Genomic DNA, 23,305 nt, shown 5'->3' with positions numbered 1-23,305 from the left:
ACCGGGACCGGACGGATTCCCGGCGGACTTCTACAAAAAATTTGTGACGGCACTGGCCCCGCACCTGTGGGAGACGTTCACAGACTCGCTGGCCAAGGGCACACTGCCACCCACGCTAGCACAGGCCTCAATCTCGCTGATACCTAAGAAAGATAAAGACCCAATGGAATTTGGGTCACGCAGGCCTATCTCACTGCTGAGAATGCTAGGATCACAAAGAAGGTCTTACAAAAAACAAATTCAAGGGGAAGGCTAGCCCTCCCAAACCTACAATTCTACCACTGGGTGGCGACGGCCGAGCAAATAAGGGGATTATGTGCGGAAGAGGTCTCCTGTAAGGGGACCTCCCTCTGGGCCCTCACCACGGCGGCACTCCCATCCCCACCCAAAAAACACTCTAGCAGCCCGGTGGTAATAGCCACACTCCAGGCCTGGAAATAGCTACGGCTGCAATTTGGCCTGACCAGAATGTCAGACAAAGCTCCCATCTATAACAACCATAGGTTCACACCAGCACTGACTGACGCCACCTTCAAAAGGTGGAGACAGGACGAGGGGACATTGACAGTCAGGGACCTATACACCAATGGCAGGGTCACAACACTGGACGAACTGACAGAGAAATTCCAGCTGGCCGGGGGAACGAGCTAAGGTATCTGCAGCTCAGAAACTTCCTACGAAAGGAGACAAGGACTTACCCACAATCGCCACGACAGACATTACTGGAAGAGTTACTGGACGCAAGCATATTAGAGAGAGGAAACTGTAGCAACATGTATGACTGACTGGTAAAAGGGGCCAAAACCGTACTGGATGCAACAAGAAGGAAATGGGAGGAGGACCTGGGGATTGAGATAGGGTGGGGACTCTGGAGCAAAGCACTGCATAGGCACAATTCCACCTCCACTTACGCAAAGCTCAGCCTGCGCAACTAAATGTGGTACATAGAGCCCACTTAACAAGAACCCGTATGAGTAGGTTCTTCCCGGAGGTGGAGGATGGATGTGAACGGTGCCAAGGAGGCCAGGCCCACCACGCCCACATGTTCTGGTTTTGCCCCAGACTAGTGGAGTACTGGACTGCCTTCTTCGAGGCAATGTCCAAAGTGAGGGTGGAGCCATGCCCGAAAGTGGCGGTCTTCGTGATTTCAGGCCAGCCAGATCTATTTCCTGGGGAGGAGGGTGGACGCCCTTGCCTTTGCCTCCCTGATCGCCCGACGTAGAATCCTGTTCGGTTGGCGGTCAGCAGCACCACCTAAAGCTGCAGACTGGCTGTCCGACTTCTCGGAATCTCTCCAAATGGAGAAAATCAAATCCGCCATCCGAGGGGCAAACGACGGCTTCCACAGAATGTGGGAGAAATTCACCCGATTGTTCCAGGACTTGTTTGTGGCCAAAAAACAAGCAGAAGAATAGCCAGGAACCAGGGGAAAGCAGCCAAAGCATGAGAGGGTGATAGACCTGGAGAGAGGGGGGGGGGGGCAACTCAGTCTAAGACAGGGGTGGGCAAACTTTTCCGTGCAAGGGCCACATTCAGAAATTCACAATTCACAAAGGGCCGCATAGTATATTAAGTAAAATAATTACTTCACCCGGTTATGATTCTGGGCGCCTCATATAGAACAGTACAGCACAGAACAGGCCCTTCGTCCCTCGACGTTGTGCCGAGCAATGATCACCCTACTCAAGTCAACGTATCCACCCTATACCAGTAAGTAACCCAACAGCCCCCCCCCCCATTAACCTTAAAAAAAAAAAAAAATTTTAATTTTTTTTTTTTTTTAAATGAATTGGTGGGCCGCAGAAATACCTTTGGCGGGCCGCATGCGGCCCGCGGGCCGTAGTTTGCCAACCCCTGGTCTAAGAGGAAGGAAAGTCGAACTGGGGGGGGGGGGGGATAAAGAGGGAAGAGACAGGGAACAATGGAGGAGAGCCAGGTAGGTGAGAGGGGGAGGCAGGGACACGTTAACCAACCTGACATCCACGGGAACAGATGAAAAAGGAGAATACAGGCGGAGCACGGGAGGGCCGGCTGAAGGCAGCGTGCACGAGAAGACAACGGCGGCAAAATCCGACTGGGAGAAGCGAGGGGCGACACCGGCACCAGACCCGCTCGATGATTGCCCTCCAGAAGTGCTTCGCCGGCACAAACTGATGCCTACTTACATATATATATATACATAACAGCAAAATATACTCTGTTCAAAAATCCAATAAAAAACATTTATATAAAAGAAAATTGTAGGAACAGACCATTTTAGCCTCTGGAGCTATTCCACCATCAAAGACCAAACTCCCTCTCCCTTTGTCATATCTGTTGACATCTTTTGCATTAGAAAAATATGTCGATCCCTATTTTAAAATTTAGAATTGATCTAGCATCAGTTGCTGTTTGTGAAACGTCTAATGCCCCTTGCTTGTATATTTTCTCTTTCAATTCTGTTCCTCTTTAATATCTTAAACATTGATTTAAATCACCCTCAAACATCTAAATTCCAGGAGGTACAACATTTGTTTGTGTAATCTCTATTCCTAATTTACCCCTTGAGACCCATGTAAACTACACTTCTTCCAAGACTTTTTCTATTCTTCCTAAAGTGTTGTTTTTTGTTTGTTCACTGGACGTGGGCATTATGGGCCAGGCTAGCATAATGGGCCAAATGGCCCCCTGCACTGTGACGCCCCTTGCTTGTAGAGGTGTTTCCTAATTTCACTCCTGATTCTAATTTTTTAGACTGGTCCTAGACTCCCCAACCATTGGAAATATATTTTCTCTTTCTATCTTTTCTGTTCCTCTTTAATATCTGAAACTTTGATTAAATCATCCTCAAACATCCAAATTCCAGGAGGTACAGCATTTGTTTGTGTAATCTCTATTCCTAATTTACCCTTTGAGACCCAGGTATACTACACTTCTTCCAAGACTTTTCTATTCTTCCTAAAGTGTTGTTTTTTGTTTGTTCACTGGACTTGGGCATTATGGGCCAGGCTAGCGTAATGGGCCGCATGGCCTCCTTCTGCACTGTAAATTATATGGTGTCTAAATGCTCTTGAGAAAATAGTGATGTGTCACCTTCTTGAAATGCTGCAGTCCATGTGGATGCAGTACATCCACAGTGCTGTTGGGTAGGGAGTTCCAGCATTTTCCAGTGAGAGTGAAGGAATGACAATACAATTCCAAGTCAGGATGGTGCATGGCTTGGGGAGGCAGTTTGTAGGTGATGGTTCCTGTATCCTTCTATGTGGTAGTGGCTGCTCTTTGGAAGGTGCTGTTGAAGGTGCCTTGGGTGAGTTGCTACAATGCATCTTGTAGATGGCACACTGCTACTACTGTGTCACAAGTGGAAGGAGTCAATACTTTTTTAAAATTTAGAGTACCCAATTCATTTTTGGCAATTAAGAGGCAATTTAGCATGGCCAATCTACCTAGTCTGCACAACTTTGGGTTGTGGGGGTGAAACCCACGCAAACACTGGGAGAATGTGCACACAGACAGTGACCCAGAGCCGGGATCGAACCTGGAATCTCGGCGTCGTGAGGCAAGAAGGGCTAACCCACTGCGCCACCAAGCTGCCCCTTGGGAGTCATTACTTAAAGTTGTGAATGGAGTGCCAATCAAGCGAGCTGCTTTGTGCCAAATAGTGACAAGTCTCCTGAGCATTTTTGGAGCTGCACTCCTCCAGGCGATTGCCAAACCAATTGACCTCTTGTATTTATATGGATAGTCTTGTTTAGTTCAATGATAACCGCCCAGGGTGTTGATAGTGGGGGATTCAGTGATGGTAATCCCATTGAATGTCAAGGGGCTCTGGTTAGACAGTGTTGTTGGAGATGGTCATTGCCTGGTGCTTGTGTGGTACGAATGTTACCTGCCACTTGTCAGTCCAAGCCTGAATATTGTCCACGTCTTGCTATATATGGACACAACACTGCTTTAGTATCTGAGGAATTGCAAATAGCATTGTACATTGTACAATCACCAGTGAACATCCCCACTTCTGACTTTATTATGAAGGAAAGCACATTAATGAAACTGCTGGTTGCGCTGGGGACACTATATACTGAGGAATTCCTGCAGTGATGGGATGATTGACGGAGATGATTGACCTCCAACCACAATCATCTTTGTGCTAGGTAAGACTCCAACCAGTGGAGAGCTCCTTCCTCTTCGCCCCACCCCCATTCCCATTGACTCCAGTTTTGATAGGAATCCTTGACATCCCCTGGAGTTAAGTTCTTTAGTCTATATTTGGGCCAAGGTCAAGAGCTGAGTCACCCTGGTGGAACCCAAACTTAGCATCCGTGAGCAGGTTATGCTGAATAAATGCCATGTGATAGCACCTTTGACGACACCTTTCACCATTTTGGTGATCGTGAGTATACTGTTGGGGTGCTAATTGGCTAGGTTGGATTTGTCCTGTTTTTATGTGTACAGGACATACCTGGGCCAATTTTGCACATTGCTGGGCAGATGCCAGTGCTGTAACTACTGAACTGGCTCGGCAAGGGGCCCGGCTCGATCTGGAGAACCAGTCTTCAGTACTATTACCACACTATTACCAGAACATTGTCAGATGCATGTAGCCTTTGCAGTGTCCAACCGTTGCTTGATTTTACGTGGAGCTAATCGAATTGGCTGTAACTGGCATCTGTGATACAGGGTCCTTGGTGGGACGACTGGCTGAAGATGGTTGCAAATGCTTCAACCTTATCTTTTGCACTGATGTGCTGAGCTCCCACTTTATTTAGAATGGGGATATTTGTGGAGCCACTTCCTCCTGTTAGTTGTTTAATTGTAGTCTACTGTCATTGACGACTCTATTGCAGGGCTTGAATCTGATCTATTTGTTGTGGAGATTGCCTAGCTCTGTTTATCGCATACTGCTTCTGTGGTTTGGCATGCATGTAGTCCTATGATGTAGGATTACCAGGTTGATGCCTCATTTTTAGATATGCCTGGTGGTGCTTCTGGCATGTTCCTCTGCATGCTTCATTGAACCAGGGCTGACCCCCCTGGTTGGTGGTAATGTGGGGATATGCTGGGCCATGAGATTACAGATTGTGATTGTACACAATTCTGCTACTGCTGATGGCGTCCATAAGGTGCTGGAGGCCCAGTTTTGAGTTGCTAGATCTTTTTGAAATTATTCTATTTAAGCACAATGGTATTGCCACACAACACAATGGAGGTTGTGAATGCTGGACTTTGCCTCCAAAAAGACTTTGCGGTGGTAACTCCTACCAATATTGTAGTTGACAGAGGTCAAATAAGTTTTTCCCTCTTGTTGTTTCCCTCACCATCTTCCACAAACCCAGTCTAGCAGTTACATCCTTTAGAGCTCGGTCAGTAGTGGTGTTATCAAGCCGCTCTTTGTGGTGAACGTGGAAGTCCCCCATCCAAAGTACATTCTGTGTCCTTGCCACTCTGTGCTTCCTCCAATTGGTGTTCAAAGCAGAGGCAGAGGACTGTTTCTTCAATTGACTGGACGCACTAGGATTTGGGTTTATTGTCACATGTACCAAGGTACAATGAAAAGTATTTTTCTGTGTACAGTCCAGACAGATTTTTCCAGACATGAAAAACATAGGACATATGATAGATACACAACGTAAATACATAGACACAGTCATCAGGTGACGCATAGAGTGTGGTACTACTCAGTAGAGAAGGTGTGTGGAGAGATCAGTTCAGTCCATAAGAGGATCATTCAGGAGTCTGGTAACAGCGGGAAAGAAGCTGTTTTTGAATCAGAGTGCCTGTTCTCAGACTTTTGTATCTCCTGCCCGATGGGAGAGGTCATAAGGGAAAACAACCCAGGTGAGAGAGGCCTTTGATTATGCTGCCTTTCCCAAGGCAGTGGGAGGTGTAGACAGAGTCAATGGTTGGGAGGCAGTTTTGCGTGATGGACTGGGTTGTGTTCATGACTGTCTGTACTTTCTTATGGTCTTGGATCGAGCAGTTGCCACATCAGGCTGTGATGCAGCTGGATAGGATGCTTTTATGGTGCATCTATAAAATTGGTGGTAAGAGTCAATGTGAACATGCCGAATTTCCTTTGTTTCTTGTGGAAATATAGGTGCTCTTGTGCTTTTTTTGGTTGCAGCGTTGATGTAGGTGGTCTAGGACAGATTGATGGTGATGTGCACACATAGAAATTTGAAGCTGTCAACCATCTCCACCTCTGCACCATTGAGACAAACAGGGGTGTGTACAATATTTTGCTTCCTTTGCAATGTTTGACCTGATGCCATGAGACTTCATGGAGTACAGAGTCAATGTTGACTCCCAGGACAAATCCCTCCTCTGGATATTGCTCTGCTGCTGTCACCTCTGGGTCTCTCCTACTGATGGGACAGGACATAAACAGCGATGGTGATGTCAAGGACATTGTATAGTGTGATTCAATGACCATGACTGTAACAGGTTGTTGCTTGCCTAGTCTGTGGGCAGCTCTCTCCATTTTGGCACAACCCCCAGCTGTTAATGAGAATGTTGCAATGTTGACGGGGCTGTGTTTTCCATACTCGTTTCAAATGCCTAGGTTGAATACAGGTGGTCAGTCCAGGTTCAATCCTGTGAGACTTTATAGCAGTTTGACACAACTGAGTGGCTTGCTAGGCCATTTCAGGGCATTTGAGTCAACACATTACTGTGGTCTGGATCATAAGTAGGCCAGACCAGGTGAGAAAGGCAGATTTCCTCCTGTAAAGGCCATTAGTAACATTTGACTATAGTTTCAATGTCGACATTACGGAGACCAGCTTTTTAATTCCAGATTTAATTTAAATTCCAGTAGATGTCATGGTGGGGTTTAAACTCTTAACTTTTGCTGAATTTTAAAATTAATCTGGCAGAGTTCTGACAGAGCTGTGCAACATTTGTTCTCAATTAATTTTCTTTCAGTCTTGCTGAGGTAAGATTTTGTGGGTGCTTGTTGGCTCCTAGTTTTTCGTTGTTGTTTCTCTTCCCTCACCTAGTGGTGCACAAGGCAGACTTGCATCATTTTACTTGGAACAGGGCAGGAGCTGGTTGCAAGAGGCTTGAAACTTGAGGGGCACCACTCCGTACCAAGCATGCTGGCCAGGTGTGTCTCCCACTTTTATTGCCTGCTATTGGCATGTTGGAAGGATTTTGCAGGTTGACACTGAACTTGTTAGCCGTGTTATGAACCTACCTTCCTAGGCCATTGTAATGATACATTTTCACAAGCTTCATTTGTAAATACAATAAAGATTTAATAATAAGAAAACAGCAGCCTCAACGATAGCAGTACACCATGGAATTGTCCAGAGGGTCCCGATGTTCCAGGTTCTGAACTTGATTTTAGGTGGTGGAAGATGTCTGTGCGTGAGTTATTTTAACATGAGGGACCACATAGGCTTGATGGAGCATGACCTTGGTCCAAGGCAGCTAGAGACTAGGTTCCGCTGTATGGGCCCATGACATACAAGCACACATACTGCTACTGTCGGAGCTTCTCTCTCGCTCCTCTCGGTGGTGGTTAATACCTTTTGGGTCCTCTTTTCCGATCACTCAACATTTGAACTTTATTGCACACCATTCGATCGAAAGATGAGCTTTTCATAAGGCAGTGACTAATTTTTGATCGTGGTGGACTGATTCTGAACAGCCATTCTTATACTGTAACATCATACTGTAACATCATGCCATTGGCAACTTCCTGGTTCGCGTTTTCACAATCAACATCCTGGGGTTAGCATTGATCAGAAATTGAACTGGACTAGCCACATTAATACTGTGGCTACCAGGGCAGGTCAAAGGTTCTTTGACCTCTAACCCGTCTCCCCGCACACCGCCCCCCCCAAAACGTGGCCACCATTTACAAGGCACAGGTCAAGAGTGTAAAGTGTAATGAAATATTCTCCACTTGCCTGGATGAGTGCAACTCCCAACAATTCTCAAGAAGCTTGACACCATCCAGGACAAAGCAGACCATAAGACATAGGAGCAGAATAGGCCACTCGGCCCATCAAGTCTGCTCCGCCATTCAATCATAGCTGATGTTTTTCTCATCCCCATTCTCTGCCTTCTCCCCATAACCCCTGATCCCCTTACTAATGAAGAACCTATCTATCTCTGTCTTAAATTCACTCTGATTTGGCCTCCATAGCCTTCTGCTGCAAAGAGTTCCACAGATTCACCACACTTTCTTTCATTCATTCAGGCTACATGATTGCTCTCCTCTCCATAAACATTCAAACCCTCCACCACTGACGAACAGTGGTATACGTGTGTACCATCTGCAAGTACCATCTATACCAGTAACTCACCAAGATTCCTAAGACAACACCCTTCATACTCCTAACCACTACCATCTAGAAGGCCAAGAGCAGCAGGTACCTGGCAACCCCAACACCTGGAGGTTCCCCTCCAAGCCACTCACCATCCCGACTTGGAAACATATCGCCGATCCTTCGCAGTTGCTGGGGCAACATCCTGGAACTCTCTCCCTAATAGTACAGTGGATGTACCTACACCTTGAGGACTGCAGTGGTTCAAGAAGGCAACTCGCCACCACCTTCTGAGGGGCAACCAGGGATGGGCAATAAATGCTGGCCTAACCAGCGACACCCACAGCCCAGAAATTAATTTTTTAAAAAACGTTCCTGCAATTTATATGCCATATCATATGAGCAATGTTCAATTATCTGTGGTTTCCTCATGTTGAGGCACATTTTTTTTTCCCTATCCTATATCAGCAGTTCCTACCTTGACCACAGGGGCTGGCAGTATGTCTAGGCTTGAGGGCCTTTTTATATATGTGGGTGGGGATGTCAGGCGCAAGGTGTATTATGTGGATGGGACCTTGAACTGAGCTAACGGGTAGGTTCTCCACCAATATTTGGTCAGTCTTCCTCGTCTGTTGAATACAGGTATTGCACCACAATACTGCCAAACCAATGCTGTCCTCATATGGCAGGATCCTATCCGAGTCCTATTTGAAAGCATGTTCCCTTTTTACAATTTTGCTGTTTACACGATTCAGTGGGAAGGGAACCCCTGCGAACGATGGGAGTTGACTGTAATTGAGCTTGTATGTCCTGCCATCTTCCATTAAAAATGTCTTCTGAAACGCACTACCCCAATTCTTGTGATACATATAGAACACTGACTTAATAGGACCTTCTTGAGCTCTAACATCTCAATTTCATCCATTTTTGGTACCAGCTCTCCTATTTGTCCTCCCTAGGCTTCTGAATTCACACTCCTTCACTATTTATTAATACTAGTTCAGTCATTGCCTTATTCTTGCCTGCAACTGCTTTCCAGTTAACCATGAGTAATCCTATGCCTAAACTACTTGTCTGAGACCCAGACAACTTAAGAGCAGTTTGTGCTTTTGTGACTTTTTCTACTTGAATGTATTGGACTTGAAGGTTTCGAGAGTCCTGTTGCCTCATTGGTGACTAGATCACAATCAAAATGTGAACATAAATTTGTTCATGTTGCAAAAATATGGTAACATGGATTTAAGCTTTTTCACATAAGGCTTGAGGCTCCATGGTAGGTACCAACGTGACTCATGAAGATGAAACAACTCTTGGGAAACCCTCCTTTCTACAGCACTTATAAAATTACACTGGTTCCATCTAGTTGTGAAAATTGAAACTGCGCTGTTATTCTTGGATGTCACTCTACACGTTGGTCACTCATCAATTTAGTAACATCAAATAGACAGACAATCCATACAGAAGAATGATTGAACTTTTCTGTAAATATCTTTACTAGCCTATAGATTAGGACCACTGTATATCCTCAGTATAATGCTTTCATTCCTTGAAAAAGATTTTGTAAACCTGCAGATGTGATTGCCAGAGATGTTAGCCTCAGAATAGATTTCCTGTGCCTAGATGTTACAAAATCTGCCTTGTCTGATTTTTAAGAACAGACGTGCGTGAGGATTTCATTCCATCAAACCATGTACTGTAGTTTGGATGAATAACATTTGTACCTTGCTCATAAATCATTCATGAGCTTTTGGAGGTTGGAGCTTTCGAATAATTTTTTTTTCTATTTTAAAAAATAAATCTAGAGTACCCAATTCATTTTTTCCAATTAAGGGGCAATTTAGCGTGGCCAATCAACCTACCCTGCACATCTTTGGGTTGTGGGGGCAAAACTCAGGAAAACATGGAGAAATGTGCAAACTCCACACAGACAGTGACCCAGAGCCTGATCGAACCTGGGACCTCGGCGCTGTGAGGCAGCAGGACTAACCACTGCACCACCGTGCTGCCCTTCTAATTTATAATTTGACAAGCCTGCAAAGGTTTTTTAAAATATAAATTAGAGTATCTAATTATTTTTGTTTTCCAATTAAGGGGCAATTTAGCATGGCCAATCCACCTAACCTGCACATCTTTGAGCTGTGGGGGTGAAACCCACACAGATATGTGGAGAATGTGACTAGCCTGCAAAGATAATAAAATCTGCTTAGACTGATAAAGTAGTCGAGGTTGTCTATCCAGTCTAAATTGAAAAATAATGATAGTGGATTTTCGTTTACATGTGCTTTTATTTTGCGTACCCATTTACAAAATGGTGAAGAATCCTGAAATTTAACAGGATTTTTCTGATCAAAGATTCATCCTTTTTAGAAAATAGCATTTTCAAGTTACTGAGCAAGTTTTGATTTTTATTTTTGCATGCATTTTAAGAAATTAGTAAAACTGATTTGAACTAGGTCAAATTAACTTTTTTTTTGTTACATTTTAAACTGTTTTCTTCCTTCCTTTTTAGGAATGGCAGTGCCATTGGTCTGTCTGCCCCTCCGATCACTGCCCTGATTACCCCGGAACCTGTCCGCCACTGCCGTATTCCTGACCTTCCAACGGATGGATGCCTTGTCTTTGAGCTTCTTTTTTTCATTTACCTGCTGATGGCCCTCCTTGTCCAATATATTAACATCTATAAAACAGTCTGGTGGTTTCCATATAATCACCCTGCTGCTTCTACCTCACTGGTGAGCATGTTTTTTTATAAAGTTCAAGTTATGAACTTGTAACTGACTGACTTACTGTTTAATTGAGTGTCAATTATACACCATGCACGCAGACTGTGATATTAACTAAATGCTCAAATAAAGCCCAGTACAACTGTTCAAATTGTATAATGAATGCCATTTGAAATTGAGATTATAATTCACTTCTCTTTGTTTCTACCAGCAACAAAACATAGGAATTAGGAACAGAAGTAGGCAATTCAGCCCTTCGAGACTGTTCCGGCATTCAGTCAGATCATGGCTGATCTCTTCTGGTCTCAAATGTACCTTCCTACCTGTTCTCCATATCCCTTTAACCCGTGAACAGTGTTACTGCTCTGTATGTGTGGCTAAGGTCTTGTGTTTTCTTTGTTTACAATCATTCACTCTTTTTCACCTGATTTTGAATTCAATTCAGTTCATTGTGTCCCTGGGTACTAAATGAGAAGTCTGTGGATATTTAGCATTTAAAGTACAGGATGTTCCAGTGCTTGTTACATTCGTACCTCCCAGGAACAAGGGTGGGTGGGACACTCGTACCTTCCAGTAACAAGGGTGGGTGTGACACTCTGGGAGTGATCAGTTTAAAGCTCAATGGATAACTTTTGAGGCAGTCTGCCAACTAGAAGATATGGACAGGAATAGGACCTGTTAAGCAAGCTAAAAAAAGAGAGGAAAGAAATGGGCTCTGAATTAACGAAAGAGGTGCAGTTGGCAGACCTGCTCTGTATTGTGGGTCACCTGAGTCAAAGGTACTCCTTTGGAGCAGTGGTGTTCTGCTTGGCATTACCATAGATCTGAAGGAGCTAGTGTTTGAACATACTTGGGAATCCAGGAAGAAGGAATTTCTGAAGGCAAGGTCAAAACCCTGAGATGTGGGCCGTTGTTAAAGCCGTCCAGGTAGGAGTGACATTTGGAGATAATTCCAAAGCAGGATCTTCAAAGGTAGAAATTGGCAACCCTCCTGAGAAAGATAGTTACCGTGAGATGAATTGGCTCACAATGGGACTATGTTGGGAATGATTTGAGAAATTAATGGAATTTGATTTGGTTGCATCTGTCATTTACTCTGTGGTGTAGTACATAGTTTTTTTTTGTTTAAAACCCATGGAATCTTGTGGCTATATTTCAAAAGCAGGTAGCTTGAATTTCAACCTTTTTATCTACTTTAAACAATGTTATTGCTCCCTAACCGGAACTACCCCATATCCAAGGATCATAAAAACATATTCTCTCATGCTTGCTCTTTGGTCTCCAAGTTGCCAAAGAAGTACTTTGGTGTCCTGGTTGAGGATTGGTTCATGGTTCTTATTTAGGTTCTGTTCACATCCATGTATGTATCTTCAGGGGAATATTTTATTCCTCGAATATTGTGAACAAGAAATCCTAGAGTGAATCAATATTTGGCCAATAGAGTAACTATTGACCAATTTCCTCTCATGCTGCTGCTAAAGGGTACATGGAGCAGTCCAAAAGTCTTCCCATAATGGATTTCATATAATTGGTATGTACTTGGAGCGAGACCGGTAATGCTTTTATTTTGCTTAGAAAATATAAAATAGAGGTATTTACTAAAAGAATAATGTCACGATGTTCACGGTTTAAATCAAAAGAATTTGACGACATAAAAATCAAAGAGTGTGAATACTGATAATTTAACTGACTATTTGAGATATATAGATGGTAGTTTCAAAACCGGCAATTATAGCTTGATTGGTTTATGCTGCGGGCAATTTGGGTCGAGTTGGATCAGGTGAGGTCAAGGGTCACCTTAGAGCATAGGTATAGACTGGCATGCAAGCAGCAAATAGGGATAATTAGTCGGGTAACCCACCATGCCTATGCAGCGCCTAACTGAATTATGCAGTTAAGTTTTAAATTTCACTCAATAAAACTCATTGCATGGCACATTCTTAAAAATATCTGTTAATGGACAGCCAGAATTGAGACACTGTGCTGTTTTTGAAACCAATCTTTTTCTATGACAATTTGACATGCATCCCCAATAAGCACAAGTCAGATGTTTAGCAGAAATTGGAAGATTAACCCCTTGATCATATGAGGTTTAAGTTTTTCTTTGGGCCAGTTTGCCCCTTCAAATCTCCTCCACCGCTAGAGTCACAGACAGACTCTCAGCGGTTGTGGCAAGGACTAAACAACATAACGGGCTACAAAGCGAAGCGGAGCAGTATCTCTGGCAGCAGCGCACCCCTCCCCGATGATCTCAATGCATTCTATGCTCGGTTCGAGCAGGTAACCAACAATCCGCTGTCGAGTGCCCCAGCAGCCCATAATTCACCCATACCCACCACCACAGCTTCAGAAGTCAGATCGGCCTTCCTGAAAGTGAAACCTCGGAAGGCGACGGGCCCGGACGGGATCCCTGGTCATGCACTCAGAGCCTGCGCAGACCAGCTGGCAGAGGTAATCACAGACATCTTTAACCTGTCCCTACTCCACTCCGAGGTCCCCTCCTGCTTCAAGAAGACCACCATCATACGGTACCAAAGAAGAACCAGGCAACGTGCCTCAATGACTACCGTCCGGTGGCCCTGACTTCAGTCGTAATGAAGTGCTTTGAGAGGTTAATCATGTAGTGCATCACCTCCATACTCCCAGAACGCCTTGATCCACTGCAATTTGCATACCATTGCAACTGGTCCCCATCAGATGCCATTTCCCTGGCCCTAACTCATCCCTAGAGCATATCGAAAACAAGGACTCCTACATCAGATTTCTATTTATTGACTACAGCTCTGCCTTCAACACCATAATCCCAGCCAAGCTCATATCAAAGCTCCAAAACCTAGGACTTGGCTCTCCACTCTGCAACTGGACCCTCGATTTTCTGACCAACAGACCACAATCAGTAAAAATGAACAACAACTCCTCCACAATAGTCCTCAATACCGGGGCCCCGCAAGGCTGCGTACTTGGCCCCCTACTCTACTCCCTGTACACACACGACTGCGTAGCAAAACTTGGTTCCAACTCCATCTACAAGTTTGCTGACGATACGACCATAGTGGGCCGGATCTCGAATAACGACGCGTCAGAATATAGGAGGGAGATAGAGAACCTTGTGGAATGGTGTAGCAACAATAATCTCCCCCTCAATGCCAGCAAAACTAAAGAGCTGGTCATTGACTTCAGGAAGCAAAGTACTGTACACACCCATGTCAGCATTAACGGGGCCGAGATGGAGATGGTTAGCAGTTTCAAATTCCTACGGGTGCACATCTCCAAAAATCTGTCCTGGTCCACCCACGTCGATGCTACCACCAAGAAAGCACAACAGCACCTATACTTCCTCAGGAAACTAAGGAAATTCGGCTTGTCCACATTAGCCTTTACCAACGTTTGCAGATGCACCATAGAAAGCATCCTATTGGGCTGCATCACAGCTTGGTATGGCAACTGCTCGGCCCAGGACCGCAAGGAACTTCAGAGAGTCGTGAATACCGCCCAGTTTATCACACAAACCTGCCTCCCATCCATTGACTCTATCTACACCTCCCGCTGCCTAGGGAAAGCGAGCAGCATAATCAAAGATCCCTCCCACCCGGCTTATTCACTCTTCCAACTTACTCCATCGGGCAGGAGATATAGAAGTCTGAGAACACGCATGAACAGACTCAAAAACAGCTTCTTCCCCACTGTCACCAGATTCCTTAATGACCCTCTTATGGACTGACCTCATTAACACTATACCCTGTATGCTTCATCCGATGCCAGTGTTTATGTAGTTACATTGTATATCTTGTGTTGCCCTATTATGTATATTCTTTTATTCCCTTTCTTCCCATGTACTTGGATGAGTATTTGGCAGAAAAATACTTTTCACTGTACCTCGGTACACGTGACCATAAACAAATGCAATCCAATCCAACATGTCCCACTCAGTTCAACACAGCCATCACGAACATCTTAAACATAGCCACCTTGGGTCAGTTCTCCTGGTTCTAATATTTAAGTCTGGAGTCTTGTATATAAAACTCTTTTTCTCTCTTCTCAGCTTGGTTATCCTCGTGGTTAATCTTGGCTGCTGCTAGATTATTTCAATTACAGGATTATACACACTTTTAGCCAGTACCCATAATTTCAACTGAACACTGTGAAAATGATGTTTCCTGCAGAAAGATTATTCTAAACTTTAAAAAACTAAAACTGTATTTGAGATAGAACCACACCTATTATCTGCTCACCCTTTATAATTAACTTATTGTTAACCCTTTTGCTATTTATCATTTTAGCTCCTGGGCAACTTGGTCACCTGATCAGTTGCTGGAAGCAAGGTGCTATACCAGGCATCTTCTCCCTAGTTCTTAAAAGGACCATCATCCCAATGTAAATGTTTTTTTCCATAAGCATAATACTTTCTCTGCCTGTGAATCTAAGTGAAATTAATACAGTATTCCTAAAACAGTTTCTCATTGGCAATGCTAATCAGCCAATAATTGTTCTTGCACTACAGAAATCAAAGGTGTGAGAAAATGGATTTTTTTACACTCTAAAATCGAAGATTGTTATTTTGAAGTGGATTGCTGGGAGGATAAATGGAGATTTTCTCTACCGCTACGTTTGTATGACATTTTAGTATGACATTCCTGATTTGCCAAGCTTAGAAATGCACACCACTAAAAAGGTTTTGCAGGCAACCTCGATCTTGCATGGCAGTAAACCACAAAACTATTATGTGTAGCTCCATAAATATGAAGTTTTAAATTAATTAGCCACATGTTACTGATGGAAATGGAGGCTGCTGTTACTTCCATTCTGCTGTATTTCAGATATTGAGGGGCCATCCAATTTGTGAGCATGCTCAGAGGGGCTGAATTGCCTACTCCTGCTCCTAGTTCTTGTGTTCTTGTACAAATATCTGAAATGTTCACCAAGTAAATGCCAGTTGTAAAAAGAGCAGTAAACATTTCCAGCTAGCCAGAGGTATACTAAAGGTATACTTAGGGCAGCACGGTAGCATTGTGGATAGCACAAATGCTTCACAGTTCCAGGGTCCCAGGTTCGATTCCGGCTTGGGTCACTGTCCGTGCGGAGTCTGCACATCCTCCCCGTGTGTGCGTGGGTTTCCTCCGGGTGCTCCGGTTTCCTCCCACAGTCCAAAGATGTGGAGGTTAGGTGGATTGGCCATGATAAATTGCCCTTAGTGACCAAAATTGCCCTTAGTGTTGGGTGGGGTTACTGGGTTATGTGGATAGGGTGGAGGTGTTGACCTTGGGTAGGGTGCTCTTTCCAAGAGCCAGTGCAGACTCGATGGGCTGAATGGCCTCCTTCTGTACTGTAAATTCTATGAGAAATATTTAGACTTTTTAAAGCAAGATTAAGGATATAGTAATGGTATTGAACTGTACAGAAATGCTGTTAACGAATTAACTTTTGAATTCAAACAACCGCTATCATTGTTTATGAACCTTGGTCACTGTTACGGCCTTCAATAATAGGTTATTTTTTTAAAATACAGAGTGACTTTTAAAAAATGCGTTTCTACAATATTTTCATTGAATTCACAGCAGAATATTGGACTGTACTAATTTCTGTGAATCATTGCAGTTAAAGTGACCTTAAACATGTCTCCCGTATTAATTCATTAATTCATGGAATAGAAATGTTATCACAGATGACTGAAAAACCTTTGTCCAAGGAATTGATTGCCCTGTTATTATGGCCCATGTATTGTAGTATCTAATTTGCAGGAAAAAAAATTGGGTGGTCTATTTAAACTCAGACAAAATGTTCTACCACTAATGTTGCTAGCAATCTTTTGCGATCCAAGTCATAGAGTAAGAAATTCACAATTGGACTGGATGTGGATTTCTTTTTTCCTTTTCAAAATGTTCACTTTTATTTTAAGTGCATGTTTTGGTCTACAAATTATTTTTTGACCAGTTTTGCATTTAAGTAATACATCAGTTTCAGCAGTGTGTATAAATAATAGCTACTCTAAAATTCTGGAATCTTAGAACAGAGAACATAGAACATTACAGCGCAGTACGGGCCCTTTGGCCCTCGATGTTGCGCCGACCTGTGAAACCATCTGAAGCCTATCTTACCTACACTATTCCATTTTCATCCATATGTCTATCCAGTTGGCGAGTCTACTACTGTTGCAGGCAGCGCGTTCCACACCCCTACTACTCTCTGAGTAAAGAAACTGCCTCTGACATCTATATCTACCACCCCTCAATTTAAAGCTATGTCCCCTCGTGTTGGTCATCACCATCCGAGGAAAAAGACTCTCACTGTCCACCCTATCTAACCCTCTGACTATCTTGTAGGTCTCTATTAAGTCACCTCTCAGCCTTCTCCTCTCTAACGAAAACAACCTCAAGTCCCTGAGCCTTTCCTCGTACGACCTTCCCTCCATACCAGGCAACATCCTAGTAAATCTCCTCTGAACCCTTTCCAAAGCTTCCACATCCTTCCTATAATGTGGTGACCAGAACTGCACGCAGTACTCCAGGAGCGGCCACACCAGAGTTATGTACAGCTGCAGCATGACCTTGTGGCTCCGAAACTCAATCCCCCTACTGATAAAGGCTAGCACACCATATGCTAGGTGTTAAGGACAGCACGGTAGCATGGTGGTTAGCATAAATCCTCCACAGCTCCAGGGTCCCAGGTTCGATTCCCGGCTGGGTCACTGTCTGTGCGGAGTCTGCACGTCCTCCCCGTGTGTGCGTGGGTTTCCTCCGGGTGCTCCGGTTTCCTCCCACAGTCCAAAGATGTGCGGGTTAGGTGGATTGGCCATGCTAAATTGCCCGTAGTGTCCTAAAAAGTAAGGTTAAGGGGGGGGTTGTTAGGTTACGGGTATAGGGTGGATACGTGGGTTTGAGTAGGGTGATCATTGCTCGGCATAACATCGAGGGCCGAAGGGCCTGTTCTGTGCTGTACTGTTCTATGTTCTATGCCTTCTTAACAGCCCTATTAATCTGGGTGGCAACTTTCAGGGATTTATGTACACTGGATGCCGAGATCTCTCTGTTCATCTACACTGCCAAGAATCTTGCCATTAGCCCAGTACTCTGCATTCCTGTTACTCCTTCCAAAGTGAACCACCTCACACTTTTCCGCATTAAACTCCATCTGCCACCTCTCAGCCCAGCTCTGCAGCTTATCTATGTCCCTCTGTATCCTATAACATCCTTCAGCACTATCCACAACTCCACCGACCTTCGTGTCATCTGCAAATTTACTAACCCATCCTTCTACACCCTCTTCCAGGACATTTATAAAAATGACAAACAGCAGTGGCCCCAAAACAGATCCTTGCGGTACACCACTAGTAACTGAACTCCAGGATGAACATTTGCCATCAACCACCACCCTCTGTCTTCTTTCAGCTAGCCAATTACTGATCCAAACCGCTAAATCACCTTCAATCCCATACTTCCTTATTTTCTGCAATAGCCTACCGTGAGGAACCTTATCAAACGCCTTACTGAAGTCCATATACACCACATCAACCGCTTTACCCTCATACACCTGTTTGGTCACCTTCTCAAAAAACTCAATAAGGTTTGTGAGGCATGACCTACCCTTCACAAAACCGTGTTGACTATCGCTAATCAACTTGTTCTTTTCAAGATGATTATAAACCCTATCTCTTATAACCTTTTCCAACATTTTACCCACAACCGAAGTAAGGCTCACAGGTCTATAATTATCAGGGTTGTCTCTACTCCCCTTCTTGAACAAGGGGACAACATTTGCTATCCTCCAGTCTTCCGGCACTATTCCTGTCGACAAAGACGACATAAAGATCAAGGACAAAGGCTCTGCAATCTCCTCCCTGGCCTCCCAGAGAATCCTAGGATAGATCCCATCTGGCCCAGGGGACTTGTCTATTTTGACATTTTCCAAAATTGATAACACCTCCTCCTTGTGAACCTCAATTCCATCTAGCCTGGTCGACTGAACCTGAGTATTCTCCTCAACAACATTGTCTTTCTCCCGTGTACACTGGTGAAAAATATCCATTTAACGCTTCCCCTATCTCCTCTGATTCCACACACAGCTTTCCACTACTATCCTTGATTGGCCGTAATCTTACTCTAGTCATTCTTTTGTTCCTGATATACCTATAGAAAGCCTTAGGGTTTTCCTTGATCCTATCCGCCAACGACTTTTCGTGTCCTCTCCTCGCTCTTCTTAACTCTCCCTTTAGGTCCTTCCTGGCTAACTTGTAACTCTCAAGTGCCCTAACTGGGCCTTCATGGCTCATCCTAACATAAGCCTTCTTCTTCCTCTTGACAAGTGCTTCAACTTCCCTAGTAAACCACGGTTCCCTTGCTCGACAACTTCCTCCCTGCCTGACAGGTACATACTTATCAAGGACACGCAGTAGCTGTTCCTTGAAAAAGCTCCACATTTCGATTGTACCCATCCCCTGCAGTTTCCTTCCCCATCCTATACATCCTAAATCTTGCCGAATAGCATCATAATTGCCTTTCCCCCAGCTATAATTCTTGCCTTGCGGTATATACCTATCCCTGCCCATTGCTAAAGTAAACATAACTGAGTTGTGATCACTATCACCAAAGTGCTCACCTACATCTAAATCTAACACCTGGCTGGGTTCATTACCCAGTACCAAATCCAATGTGGCCTCGCCCCTTGTTGGCCTGTCTACATACTGTGTCAGAAAACCCTCCTGCACACACTGCACAAAAACTGACCCATCTATAGTACTCGAACTATAGTATTTCCAGTCAATATTTGGAAAGTTAAAGTCCCCCATAACAACTACCCTGTTACACTCGCTCCTGTCGAGAATCATCCTTGCAATCCTTTCCTCTACATCTCTGGAACTATTCAGAGGTCTATAGACAACTCCCAACAGGGTGACCTCTCCTCTCCTGTTCCTAACCGCGGCCCATACTACCTCAGTAGACGAGTCCTCAAACGTCCTTTCTACCACCGTAATACTTTCCTTGATTAACAATGCCACCCCCCCCCCCCCCCCCCCCCCCCCCGCCCTCTTTTACCATCTTCTCTGTTCTTACAGAAACATCTAAATCCTGGAACCTGCAACAACCATTCCTGTCCTTGCTCCACCCATGTCTCCGAAATCGCCACAACATCGAGATCCCAGGTACCAACCCATGCTGCAAGCTCACCCACCTTATTCCGGATGCTCCTGGCATTCAAGTAGACACACTTCAAACCAGCGTCTTGCTTGCCGGTGCCCTCTTTCGAACTTTTAACCCTATCCCTGACCTCACTACTCTCAACATCCTGTACACTGGGACTACAATTTAGGTTCCCATCCCCCTGTTGAATTAGTTTAAACCCCCCCGAAGAGCATGAAGGCCTTTATTTCCAGTGCCGCATTTATTTCAGTCATAAATTTGACCAAAATACACGCAATTGCTGTTTTCTCTCTCATCACCTGGGGTTGGAAAAAAGAATAGCATCGAAATAAACATTCACAAATTCGGTGAAGTGGCTACAGCAAAGAAAGTTCTCTGGTGACAACCCTCCTTCTCTCAACACTGAATTCCTTTCAAAGGCATTCATTTTAATCTTAAAGTGTTTCATGAAACAAATTTATTATGAACTAGATCAAACTGATCCTATTTTCCAAGTTTCTAATTCCTGCTTTAGGTATTTAAATAATTGATAAAATTGGTGTATCTGATCTAATTCTGCACTCGAGTGTTCCGATACAAGGCACTTTTATTACATTCAATTAAATATTTGCATTCATGCATTTCTGCTCTATAGCCTGAATGAACAACCAGTCAAGCCATTTACCAGCCACTTTATTGCCTTGTTTCATTGAGATGATTTTCATGACTTCCATGTGATCTGTGATCTGTAGAAAGAGAGGTGGGGCTAATAACCCTTGTGAAATTATTTTCATTTTGGACAGGATTGAGGATGACTTACTTTCACTCCTGTCTGTGCCTTTTAATACAGCTAAAGAATCAATACATAATTCTTGTCATTTGGGGCAGGAGGTACTTGAAGTGGTGGGTGCATTAGTTACTTTGGGGGACTCTGCACTCCCCCCTTTGCTTAGACTTTAATCTCCACATACTCAAGTCAAGATCTCTCAAGCTGCTCGGTGCTTTCCCGAATACTCTGTTTTGAATTGTCACAGGCTGGGAACTCCCATGAATTGGTGAGGATGTTGGATCTCTTCAGAGATACTTTGAGAACATCCCTAAAGAGAATATCCCTGTGTCCTGGAAGTCTCTTGCCCCAGCAATGTTTGGAGTGGCATAGTTGTTTTAGGACCCTGGTGTCAGGCATGTGAAATTCTATCTCTGCTTTAATAAACAAATCTGCACTAATGTTTTTGTGTCATGATTTTATTTAATATTTAACTTTCTTTCTTAGAGCTTTCATCTGATTGATTATCACTTGGCAGCGTTTATTACTATAATGTTGGCCCGAAGACTGGTTTGGACCCTCGTTTCAGAGGTGAGTTTGTATGATGTTTTTTGCCAGCTAGAAATAGGCACCTTGTGCCAGTGAATTGCATGTATACCTGTCTTGGTAGAAGCTAGTACCAACCCAGAGCATGTTTTTAAAAAACAAAATCTGTGTAAATAGTAGTTTGCTGGTGGTATAAATCAAATGTTTATTTTCCATATAACTTGGAAACTCCTCACTAATTATGACCTAACCTTTGAGGGCATGCCTGGGTTTACAACCAGATTATTTATTTGTGGTACATCAAGTATCATCAATGGCCTGGAGTATCACTGATTTAATTTTCTATGCTTCAGTGAGCCTAGTGTAATTCTAACATTTCTAAAACTGATTGGGTATCCTATTAACCGTAATTTCAGTATGTCAGATTGGCCTTGTGTTGCAAATTATGCTTGGATCCCACTAAGGTACCTATTTCTATTCTACCCCTTTTGTTTCCTTTGGTTCTTTGTGAGTTGCATTTTTATTTTCAATGTTCAAGATTTCTCCCTTGAAACTGCTAAAGATACATGCTGTGCTGCAGTTTTGATTGTAATTTTCTCCTGTCTGTGGGCTGACTCCAATGAACAACAACAATTGTGTAGATATAATCGAAGTAGCCATCTGCAGATTTTATGTATAGAATTGATGACATTGTTTTTCTGCTAATTGGGGTATAATTTTCTTAAATTACTTAATCTACACACGATTCAAATCTCGAACCTTGTCAGTTAATGTAATTATTTCTTGCAGGCATCTCAAACCAGTACAACCTCTATAGTGTGGTACACTTTGTTGATAGTGGCTCGTTTGGTACTTCTCACGTTGTGTGGCTGGGTACTTTGCTGGACACTTGTCAATCTTTTTAGGAATCATTCTGTGCTAAATCTCCTTTTTCTCGGATATCCGTAAGTATTCTTTCATAAATATTTTATGTTGGCTAGTGGGAGAAGTGATTTTCTGTTTGATTTCTAAATGGCTCATATAGATTCCATTTGTAAACCTTCCAGTTGCTTTTCTAAAAACATTGTTAAAAGTTATCAATGAGAGGTTTAACTAATTGTGATTCTCTTGAAATGTGATTCTCTTGAAATGTAATCTTATGTTGGGCACAAATCCTGAAGCGCATTCTAGATGTTTATATTGAACAGTTCATGAGGCTGTTTTTAAAAATAAATATAGGATCACTGACTTTAATAATAGAGGCGTAGAGTACAAAAGCAGGATAATTATGCAAAATATTTATAAACTCCTGGTACGGCCTTAGTGAAATATGTCCAGAATTGGGCACATGCTAGTCACTTTCAAATCAAGGTTTGATATGGACTTGAAAAGAAAACATTTGAAAGACATGGAGAAAATTGGTGGCACAGTGGTTAGCACTGCTGTCACAGTGCCAGGGACCCGGGTTTGATTCTGGCCTCTTGTGATTGTGTGGAGTTTGCATCTTCTCCCAGTGTCTGCATGGGGTTCCTTCAGGTGCTCCAGTTTCCTCCCACAGTCCAAAGTTAGGTGGATTGGCCATGCTAAATTACCCCTTAGTGTCAAAAGGTTAGCTAGGGTTACGGGGATAGGGCAGGGGAGTAGGCATAGTTGGGGTGCTCTTTCGGAGGGTTGGTGCAGTCTTGATGGGGCCAAATGGCCTCCTTCTGTACTGTAGGGATTCTATGAAAATGCAGTGGAGAGGGATGAATTAAATGGATCTACCAAAGAGTCCACACAGAAATAATGGGCCAAATGATCTCTCTCCTGTGCTGTGTGGTTCCATGTTTACCATAACAATTAAGACTTTAACTTTCTGGGAAATTGGAGCCTGAGTCATAGCAGGGTTTTGCAGACCTGGGTGGGGGAAGAGAGTCGGAAGGAGCT

General features: G+C 43.7%; 1 protein-coding gene across 2 annotated transcripts in view; it reads left to right on the top strand.

Annotated features, from left to right (window-relative positions):
• The window catches only part of tmem39a (transmembrane protein 39A), an 87,891-nt gene that overhangs the window by 43,796 nt on the left and 20,790 nt on the right, over positions 1-23,305 (top strand). For both annotated transcript variants that reach the window (XM_038801960.1, XM_038801958.1), the window contains exons 3-5: positions 10,762-10,984; positions 21,362-21,445; positions 22,190-22,344. In XM_038801960.1, the coding sequence (XP_038657888.1) occupies positions 10,762-10,984; positions 21,362-21,445; positions 22,190-22,344 (462 nt within the window). The remainder of the gene's footprint in view (positions 1-10,761; positions 10,985-21,361; positions 21,446-22,189; positions 22,345-23,305) is intronic.

Source organism: Scyliorhinus canicula, chromosome 7 (genome assembly GCF_902713615.1).
Source record: "Scyliorhinus canicula chromosome 7, sScyCan1.1, whole genome shotgun sequence".
Taxonomy (NCBI): Eukaryota; Metazoa; Chordata; class Chondrichthyes; order Carcharhiniformes; family Scyliorhinidae; genus Scyliorhinus; species Scyliorhinus canicula.
Note: the sequence above shows the minus strand (reverse complement) of the source record. Positions and strands in the feature narration are given on the sequence as shown.